Raw genomic sequence first — 11,029 nt, forward strand, 5'->3', positions numbered from 1 at the left:
GGCACGCAATTTGGTTCCAATATTTTAACAAAGATTCAGCTGTCTGTCAAAATCAAACTTAAAACGCTTATTTGTGTCCGACACAAGTATTGACTGTAGTTTGAGGCGTGTTTTCATGAGTCTAGGTTCACAAAGATTCGCCAAAAAATACCGTTTTTAACCGTTTAGTCAGGTTTTTTAGCTGCCATGACGCTAAATAGGCCTAAGTTTTGCTAAAAAAGCTTGTTTTTACTAAAAGGAAAGATTTTTCGAGGATTAGGTACAAAATTGAGCAAAACTTCAATTACGGACATGCACATAAGCCAAATTTTTTTTTTTGCCATTAACCGTTCTCAATTTCGTTTGTTGGCCCTTTCCTTTCTGTTTTTCTCTGCCCTTTTACACTGGCTACCTTTTGCATTGTATGTTCTTTCTGGTTGCAGTGAAAAGTTGGATGTTAATTACGGGCGAAGCCTAGAAATGGACCTTGATCAATCATAGGCGTTGTGGACCATTCTACCACCGTTTTTGCACCAAAACTGATAACCTTAGTTTTCGATTTGCGACGTCGGAATGTCGCCGATATCTAAACCTGACCATTGTGCGGAAAGGGCTAACCTAGCACTACTATCTGCTTATCAAGAATATCTGATGACATTTAAATTGATGACGTCACAAGTGGTACAAAGAGCACGACCATTCATTACGCATATATGCGTAGTCGGTATTCAAAGGGTTAAAGGTGCCGTAAAAACTCCCGCTGTGGACCTTTTGAGGCTGAACGTCCTCAGAGATCACAAAACAGCTTTTTTAACCCCTAAAAGGTACGACAAGTAGCCCCGTCCATTTTGTATGGCAGTCCCCCCGGAAACGCAAATCACCTAACAAAAGCCCTCGGGGGTAAATGTAACTATACTACATGGTTTATAGGTTGCCTTTAACTTCTTAATTAACAGCACTGATATATAATTTCTTCCCACAGTAGACAAGTGATGAGAATAACAAAAATCATCCACTACAGGATATTATCTTGATGCATGCCAGTAAAGATAAAATAGGTTTTAAGCTTGGAACTGACGAGTTTAAGACATCGACCATTCGATCAGTTTAATCAAGATTTGACATGATCTGCAGATTAGTTGTTTGATACCAGGTTTACTACACTCTAGCGGTTTACGACCTGTGTTCTAAAATGGTAGCATTGCAATATTGCCTTCTGCTATGTATCTCTTTCTTTCTTGTTTTTGTTATTGGTTCAAAATTTCGAATAAGTGTTCTAACCAATCAGAGCTAACATGCTGTTGTTTTTAGCCAATCAGTTTGGCACTGGCTACATTTTTTCCCGCACTTGACACCCGTTGCATGTTTTCCCGCCATTGACATCGGCTGCATCAGTTTTCCCGTGCTCGACGCCGGCTGCATGTTTTCCCGCGCTTGACACTGGCTGTATGTTTTCCCGCGCTTGGCATTGGCTACTCGTTTCTGCTTCCAGTTCTGATTGGTGTACCGCATTGATCGCTGTGATTGGTCAGAGTGATAACTTTGATTTTAGCTCAAAGACAGACAATTACTAGAAACTGCCACGAGCAGTTCGTGTTTTAACTCGATTAAATAGTTACATCTTCTTGTCAAGACAGACAAAAGAAGGAACAAGGGACTCACACGAGTGACCATCATGATTTCTGTGAATTATGTTCTCTAACTAATCTAAATTGACATATTCTAGTCTAAAAACTACAGCTAAAATGCATCAAAACCTCACGTGAAAGTCAGACTAGAGCAGAATTGATGTGAATTTAATTTTTGGAGTGACATATTGAGAGAAAGCCTTCTCATGAGGTTCAGGTTAACAACTATTGTTTTTTGTCGCTTTCCTAAAAAGTAACAAGTTTACTGAGGACATTTACCCATGAAATTTAGCTAATCTGTTAAAAAATCCAGGAGAGATGTTTGTGACACTTATGAGTTAACACTTCCTCAGGGCCAAAACATGGTGGCAGTTAAGATTGGAAGGGAAACAGACAACACAGTAGCAGACACCATGGCTCCGGTTGCTGCAAAGAAAACACAAACTGTAGTCAGCAAACCAGTGAGCAAATCTCAAAAAGCCCTTTTCCCGCTAATTTTTCTTATTTGCATAATCTATGATAAATTTCAACTTGAATGTGAGGCAATTTTAGGCAGGAATACAAAATTGCCCGAAATTACCTCACATTCATGTTGGAGTACAGGTATACTACTATGATGAATATAAGAAAAACAACTATTGTATTGGAGTTCAACATAAATGGAATTTGTTATACCTCCCAACTCAAATATGTTTTCCGATTGGAGGAGAGCGTGTCACGTGTCGTGGCTCAACTCACTAACTCCCCAGGGCAAACAAAACTCACTAACTCCCTAGGGAAACAACAACTTGAACTTTTGACCTGCATGTGATCAGGTTGTGCTCCTTGAAACTGCGGCAAATGTGTGAGCCAGCCGGTCTCAAGCAAACAATTTCTTTGCAGTTTTCTCTATTTTTGAGTTGGGAGGTATAACAAAACACTTAATGACTGGTCCCGCAAGAAACAGTGAGTTTTGTTTCCCCTTGACCTCAATGTTACCCTCGGCTTCGCTTCGGGGAACATTGAGGGTCTCGGGGAAACAAAACTCACTGTTTCCCTTGGGGCCAGTCATGAAGTGCTTATTGTTCTACTGCAAGGACGACTGGGTGAATCATATGCCAACTGTACAAAGTATAATCAGAGCACATTTTCTGGCCTCCCAGTGCATAGAAAAAATACTCCAAGCATGTGCAGAGTGCAGGACAAAAACAATTATTTGATCTCTTACAGTATTTCAGTCTGAAAGTTGGATTTCTTCCAAAATTTCCTTCAAAACACTTCACTTGCCAATTAACTAGGTGAAGGACAGATGCTACTAACCCAGGTTATCTTGAGAACATGACTTCTATTTCATGCTGATAAGTTTAAGACTAACATCCTGAATTTTACAATAAAATTGATGCATTCTCCCTCCATCTTAATAGTCTGCAGTTATTCTGACCAATGGGTTTGGGTTAGGGTTACACCACAATAGACGGATCCTGCTAACATGTTTACATCCTTTTTGCCACCCAATTCAGATCATGTGATGATTCATTTGATTCATTCAATTGTTCTGTTTGTACATACTCCCATGCAATCGGTTGCTTTTGACAAATTGCACAATTGTAACTTCCCAAAGTAATTAAGAAATCGTCATCTGGTCTGAATTGGGTGGCAACATAAACATATTAGCTGAATCCGTCTATGAAAGGATAGTAATCGAATTTAACATTGTTTTCATAAAGGTGCAGGCAGTTAAATAAAAACAGAAAGTAAAGATAATTACTTGGTTGAGTCTCAGAATACTGTGCTTCAAAACCCCGACCAAGTGAAAAGCCAGCATGGAACTTTACAAACATCTGGTTTCCACTTGAAACCTTCTCTTCCTCAGCAGAGCCATGACAGAAACGTGCCAACAAAGGAGAGCTTTCTGAAGGTCCATCATAAACTTCCACATAAGTACAAGTGTCTGAACTGCATTCAAGCGAACATGAACCAAGGGCGAAATCAGTGAATGCAAACTTCACACGTTTACCAGCTGAAACAGAAATACTCCAGGTGCAAAACTTGGAAGGAAGATAATTATCTATGGGGTAGTTTGGGCTGCTCAATCTTCCGTTACCAGTGAGAGGAACTGCTTGATTTGGACAAACTGGAAAATTAAACACAAATGTAGAGAATCAAGAAAAGCCAAAAATTAAACGACTAATGAATACTTTCTACGGCTCTTTAAAGCAAGTACTGACTATGGTTGCTTAGTGTGATTTAACTCCACAGGGAGACCAATATTTTAGTAAACAAATAACACTTTTATATAATCAAGGCTGTGGTCTAAGAAAAATTACAAGGAGCCCAAAGGCTCCTAACCATTAAAACCCGGGTACCCAGCACTTAAGCTTACATGAAAAAAGTAAGTTTTCCCAGTTGCCGGAAGGCAAAAGTTAGTCACCTGTGGTACCAGGGCACTTCTAGAGCACAGCCCTAATAATGCAAATGCAACTTTACTTGACAAGTAATTTAATTTCACTTAATTTATTACTGCCTCTCTTATTCAATGTCAACTGAGGAGACCACCATTCTACAAGAACAAATCATGCAAAACTCACACAATTTAAAACTGCAATTTATATGTATCTTTACTTGAAAAGACGACACCACTTACCAAACTCCAACTGGGCTGTCCCCACCCCTCCCCAGAAAGGAACACTTACCGGGTGGCGTGAAGTTCAACTGAGTATAAGTTGCTTTAAATCCCACACTTTGCATCTCATTAGCACCATCCGAGAAGAAACGAAGATTCAAGGTGTCAAGAGTTGAGTAATATGTTAACACTTTAATGGGTGTACCACACTTTTTCCCACTTGCAGCTCCATCACTGGAGTAACCATTTTGGATTTCCAGATAGTCACACACACATCTTTCAATACCACACTCAAAGATGTCCATGGTGTCTGAAATTTCTAGTTTGATGCGGCTTCCATTGTTGGCTGTGATTTGCCAGGTGCAGTCCTGGTTGTTTGGGTATTTTCTGGGGTAGAAAGGACTGGTGATGATGCCCGATATTTCACTCAGCTGGGCCAGTGTGGGACACACTGAGAAGAACAAACTCCAATTATGCAATCTGAACTGATTCATTTGTTGCATGAATGATGAATAAATTTAATATTGGGTGAAAGTTTTTTATCCTGAGGTCTCATCATTCTCATCCCAAAGGGCCACGCTTCTTTTGGTCAGCACCAAGAATCGCAACCTCTGGCCTAGTCCAACACCAGAAGTCCACAAATCATGGCCTTCCCATCACTCTGCGCATGCTCAGAGTCAAGTCTGTGAAATCTGATTGGCTGAGAATATGAAATGATTACTCTGTGCATGCTCAGAAAATTGGACCTTCCCAGAGGTTGCGATTCTTGGTGCTGACTTAATGGAGCGTGGCCCCTGGGAATGAGAATGAGGTCTCACACAAAATGCCAGCATTTATGTGTATACTTACCATCCTGAGGAGAGATTGCCTCATAAGTCAAATTAAACCCTGCGAGTTCAACGTTGAGTGACAGCAAGCTCACTTGGACAAAATTTCCGACAGAGTACACTGGATTAGGAATGTTTTGACCACAAAGCTTGAATTGTGATTCGCCATCATCTGATGCAACATTAGTAATCAACAAACGGCCCCCTCCAAGAGTGTTTGTACAGTCAGTATTCTGATTTGGTTCCAATGAGAAGTTGAGGAAAGTTAGTCTGATAATTTGCCCACCAGGAACTGTGATATTCCAGGCACATTCCGAGTTTCGAGGAAAAGTACTCGGAAAACTTTCACTGGTAAGGAATCCACTAGATCCAGTGAGGGCTTCTCCACATGCTACAAACAAAATACAAAAAAAAGACTGAGGACTATTAGACCTACTGCTGGAATAAAAACTTCTTATAAGTATTAGTAATAAGATCAATTTCCTGCCAAGTAGCGACTATGAACAGGTGCGGACATACTGGTTTCCACTATCTTACGGAAATTGGTCGGATTTTTCAGAATGACTTACAAACCCGGTAAATGGGACTTAAGGGAGTTAAAATCCAAAAAATTTCCTGCAGAGCATGACCCCGGACCCCTCTAGAAGCTTGCATCTTCAGCGATGATTGTTTCAGAAACTGGTCACCATTTATCCTAGGTCTGTGCCTGACAAATGTTTGACAGCTCTTGCATCAGTTTTTAGAGGTAAACCAACACAATCTTGAGTAAAACCTCACTGTGAAATGAACAAAAGGGTAAATGTACAACCAAACTATTAATATCTTACTGAAAAGAATATGCCATCAGAAATTAACAATTTGTATGGTTGCGTGTTCAAATTGGACTTCAAACATTGGGATGCTTGATTTGCAGTTTGACCTCCACATATCATCCTTAATACAATTTTCTTTTTTCGTCCTTTTGATCCTGCCTTGTTAGAGTTGCAGTTCTCCACGTATTGTCCATAAAGCGTGATTTTCAATTTTTCATCCTGCATAATTCCAATCAATTTTAAAACTATTCAGCATACTGCCTGTCAAAATGAGCAAAGGGAAGTATTTTTTATCCCACATCCTGCCATTAAAATTTCTGTAAAAATAAGTCTCACATTCTTTGCTTAGTTTATGTCCAGTCAAACCTTTTGTGAGTCAAGTCTTTTGTAAACTTGTACAATTAGTCATGGCATAAATACTAAACTACATGTATCCTGACTGACCTGTAAGTAGCAAAATTAAATACTAGTATTGTATTGCTAGTAATGTACTTGTACATTTGCACCTGCTCATATTTGTGGTTACTGTAAAATAATGCAGATGTTGTAAAAAACTTAAAAAAAGTGAAACTAAGTGAGTAAAAGTGCAAAGAAATGTTGCTGTTAGATTTTTCTAAGGTAGAAACTTCAGTAATCCCACTGCCTCATTTTGCTCTGCTATTGCTTCATGCCAAACCTATGTTCTTTCTGTGTGTGTACATAAACTTCTTGAGTGATGCAAGGTTTGGTGTGTGCTTACTAAATGATGATAATTAGCCAAATCATGTAGAATAAACATCATAGTTTTAAATGGTAAAAAAGCTACTTACAAGTAGATGCAACACGACCAACTAGAAAAACAACTGCAAGGAAAAGACAAATTAAAATTCATGTTATAACAGAACTGTTGTAAATTATGTGTACATGTACTACTTATAACAAATTACAACAAAGTGCATGACTATCAATGATTTGAAATTACAGTACCGCTCGAAAACCATTTTCTAAAACCAAAACCAAAGTACTTGCTTTTGGTCATGCCCTGGTGTAGCAGTACACTGAGGGAATAATCATTGCACTGGCTTTCTTTATGAGCCTTTGTTTAGCTGTTGTATTTTATTAGGTCTTTTGTTTTAGTTCTTCAAGCCTTCCAAGGGGTAAAGGTGATAAGCGACCCGACCCTAAAACCAGCAGCACAGGAATTTCTAATCAGCACCAAGTGAATCGAGTGCAGTGCTAAAATTTGACAGTGACACGAGAAGCATTAGAAAAGACAGCAACATGGTTCCTTTTTGGACTTTTTTCCCCAAATTAGAAATTGTATTCTCTTATTAAGTCTGTAAATGTCAGAAACTTATATGCTTTTCCATTGAATAAACTCTAACAAAATCAACCTTGTAGCAACAGTGACATATGACTTCATGCAGAAAAACAACAGCGACATTTGCTTCTGCTGGTTCAGCGACATCTGTACATGAAAAGATGCAACACCACTACCCCCCCTTTGAAGGCCTCATTCTTGTGTACTTGTACACACGGACAGAACCCTTTTGACCCTCAATTGAAAACCGCTAAAGGAATATTCCAGGGAAAGATATCGATCAATAAATAAATAGGAAAAAGCACAACTGCTTCCATTGTGCTGTTATATGCTGACATATTAAAAACGTTAATTATTGTTTTGTTATGTAAATAAAAAGAGTAACAACACGGTTAGTTGAAAAGCTGCCCTAGTAGCTGAATTGTATTTACGCTGGATTACACTAGATGAGAAAAAAGAAATGTGACTCGCAGCTGGTTCAACTTTTAATCTTTATGTCAGACTGTTTGTGAAACATTACTGCATTGCACTGTCGTAAACGATGACATCAAAAAATACCTCAAACGATATCAGTCTATTGTCCATTACAAACCAGCCATCACAGTTATTTCAAATTACAATTTTGGTAGCTAGCGCTGGCTAAGTTCCATCTACTCAGATCTTACGGTTAAAAGAAAGTGTATATAATGAATCAAGATGAATGAATGTCAAAAATATACATGAAGTAATACCTAATACCGCCTTCGAGTCCAACCTCGATTTGAAAGTATTTCTAAAATATTAAACAACTCAGCTTCGACAGGAAAATAAAAGTTGAACAAAGGTCACAGATCGAAGCTTACATGCAACTACTTGCTTTTGAAAACAGATTTTAAGAAATCGGTAATCCCCATATTCTTTAAACCAAAAGTGTAACGTGCTTAAAGTCCTGCTTGAAAATATGATATAAGCTTAATAATTATAAGAAGTTCTCGTATACTCACGTAACAACTGCAATACCCAAAAGACAGCCATTTTGCAATCTTGCTGTGCAACACACTGTATTCGAATCAGTTAGTAACGCACTTGAAACCTCGGAATTATTTAGAGGCGAACAGCTTGCTCCACTATTTGCTTTAAACAAAAAGCGATCAATATAATATATTCTGACGAAAGGACAAAAATACATGTAGAAGTGACTCACAAAAGCCCTCGGTAGTGCATCACCCAACCCTCACAAGCTGAATGTATAATTGATCAGCTGAGCTGCCGCCCCCGTCAACCACGATCTAAGAACGCACCTTTGGCTTGGACTCTAGGACAAGCGGACGGATGAAATAGCCAGAGAAGACCGAGGGGCAGTTACTGCCAGTTAGTGGGGGCGAAGAAACGTCGAGACGACGGGGAGAAAAATCGGCGACGGAAAAAGTTGGAGAAAGAGCTAGGCGCCCGGCGATAACGCCTCGTAACAAAGAGTAACTTTGCTAATAGGTCGTTTTCAAAAGAACATTAAATTAATATCCCAAGAAATCATAAAAATTTTCTAATGACGTTCCGACGATTTCAGAAAATGCTTCCCCCGATCGCCTTTAATACGACCTGAACCACTGACTTCCAGCAGATCGAACGTTGTGAACATTTTGGCAAGCAAGCTACATCATCACCCGATCAGCTGTTGGCATCCTGCATGTAACGCAAAAAACAGCAGTGTTCCGGGCATTTCCTGTAGGCCTGTCCCTACTGGGTGTAAGTTTGCCCTAGGGGCTGGGCTATAAAAATCTGGAAGAAATCTCTAGAGCGGTGCAGTGTCACTGAAAAGATGATTGCTGAAATTGTAGTTCCTAAGGACAACACGCCTAAAGATCTATCAAAAGAGTGGGTAGCTAGGAAAGGGAGGTAAGTGCGGAAGGGTTGGGGGGGGGGGGGGGGAGGGGTGGAGAATTTGTGTCAAGATATGATCCTGATGAGAGAACTTTAACAAAATTCACATTACCTCACACTGTACACACTTTATTTATTCATTTACTTGCTTACAATCTTTTTAAGATTAGGTTCCAATCTTTTTAAATAAACATATATAAAAAAGCCCCTTTAGCTATTACAGATTATCAATAATATAAAGACTATCAGCTCTTAAATTAATGAAGGAAACAAGACAATTCACTTGATAATTTGCTATAACAATTCCTGGTACTATATCACCTATTTCTTTCATGACTAGGTGTCACATAAGACTATGATAATCTCTATGATGTTTCTTTGGTGCGTTAGTGCCCTTCTTGGTTTAATGGGTTCCGTTTTGGTTTTGGCCCTCATGTGTAAACATCAAGGACCGGGTTTAACGCTAACCCAGGATTAAAAGTTACCCGAAGTATTAATTCCCCAAAGAATCATAAATCACTTCCCAAAACCTTTACCCTATTTATGACCAAAATCTGCGATTTTTGCTACCCTATTTATGACCTGGCCAAAAATTCGATACGCCTCGTACATGAGGCGGGCCTGAGATGTATCAAACGGGACATCATTTAGTCCCGTAATAGTACGCTGTTTGCACTGTGGCGATAATGTTGTGCTTGCTTTAGACAGCAAAGCTTTAAGAGCTTTAGCCACATCAGTTTAGGGTTTAGACGTGCAATGGACTAGACATCTCCAACTGCTGTTGGCGTTTGATGTCGCTAAAGTCTTCGAATTAACATCTGTTGAAGTCTGGAAATGGCATTTCCCGCTCGATAAAATTCAAGTACATCCGGGACATTGCTATTTGCGAGCAAAATATGGCTACAAACGTAGTGAAAACATTAGGTCAAGCGCTGATCGTGAGTAGAATTTCCTTGCTTTATCAATTTTTTATTTTTTATTTTTTATTTTTTATTTTTTTATTGCAAAACACAGGGAAAAAAACAACTTACAGTTCAACTACTTACATTACTTATGGGACAATTACCCTACATCACTTACTGGATAATTACTAACAATACAATTACTTACATTACTTACACTACAATAAGTTACATTGTATTAATCAATTAATTAATTAATTAATTAAAAAGACTACTTACTACTTACAAACAATACACGTTACTTACAATACTGACAAGTGCAACACTTGTTAAGGTTGACCTACAGTACAATAATATCCGTGCACAGTGTTAGCCTTAGGGTTTTCTTCATTTTTTTTTTTTTATACAGTTGCTTGTTGGTAAATACGTTTAATTATTATTATCACCCACTTAGATTTCTAAAGATTATCATTTGACGCTGCTCCAGTTTTGAGGCTGTTGTAACATGCCAGAAAGACAGAGAAATGTTTCATTTCAGGGGGCAAGTTGCTTGTCCTACACGACCATATATAATATCTCGCCACAAGAAAATTAAAATTAAGTTTCTGTTTATTCTTTGATTTGTCTGGCCTTAGGCCTAAGACTATATTTAAAGAAAGGTTGTATGTTCTCAACGCAAGATTTTGGCTTACAAGAAGCTCCTTAAAGTTTTGCCAGAAGGTAGAGACAACTCTACAGGACCAGAAAAGATGAATTAGGCTTTCCTTCTCAGTTTTGCAGAAACTGCAGAGATCGTTATCTTTTATTCCTACTTTTTTAAGAAAATCATTAGTCGCCAGTCGTCTATGCAGCAATTTGAATTGAAATACAATTAGTTTTATAGATTTTGTACACTGAAAAGATAGCTGGTACGCCGCACTCCAGTCTATTGGTTCATGGGCTTCAAAGGCACAATCCGTAGCCCATTTTTCTTGACTCTTGGTTGGACACCTTTGTTTAAGACCAATTATTTTTTTATAGGCCTGTCTGCTTGGTTTACTTGCTTTCATAAATTTCGTATAAAAGCTTTCGTATTGTATATTTGTATTATTGTGTAAAGGTACTTTGATTTTTTTTAAA

The 11,029-nt window shown here is 38.6% G+C and overlaps 1 protein-coding gene across 1 annotated transcript; it reads right to left on the reverse strand.

Annotated features, from left to right (window-relative positions):
- Positions 1-322: 322 nt before the first annotated feature.
- LOC110048475 (tolloid-like protein 2) lies at positions 323-8,375 on the reverse strand. The gene is made up of 6 exons (XM_089272492.1): positions 8,132-8,375; positions 6,658-6,690; positions 5,059-5,427; positions 4,280-4,660; positions 3,355-3,720; positions 323-2,033 (listed from the first exon to the last, which is right to left on the reverse strand). Exons 1-6 carry the CDS (start codon positions 8,160-8,162, stop codon positions 1,957-1,959), a joined length of 1,257 nt encoding a protein of 418 aa, XP_089128618.1. The 5' UTR covers positions 8,163-8,375; the 3' UTR covers positions 323-1,956.
- Positions 8,376-11,029: the final 2,654 nt, after the last annotated feature.

Source organism: Orbicella faveolata, unplaced genomic scaffold, assembly GCF_042242905.1.
Source record: "Orbicella faveolata isolate gen_17 unplaced genomic scaffold, um_ofav_v1 contig_35, whole genome shotgun sequence".
In the NCBI taxonomy this organism is placed as follows: domain Eukaryota; kingdom Metazoa; phylum Cnidaria; class Anthozoa; order Scleractinia; family Merulinidae; genus Orbicella; species Orbicella faveolata.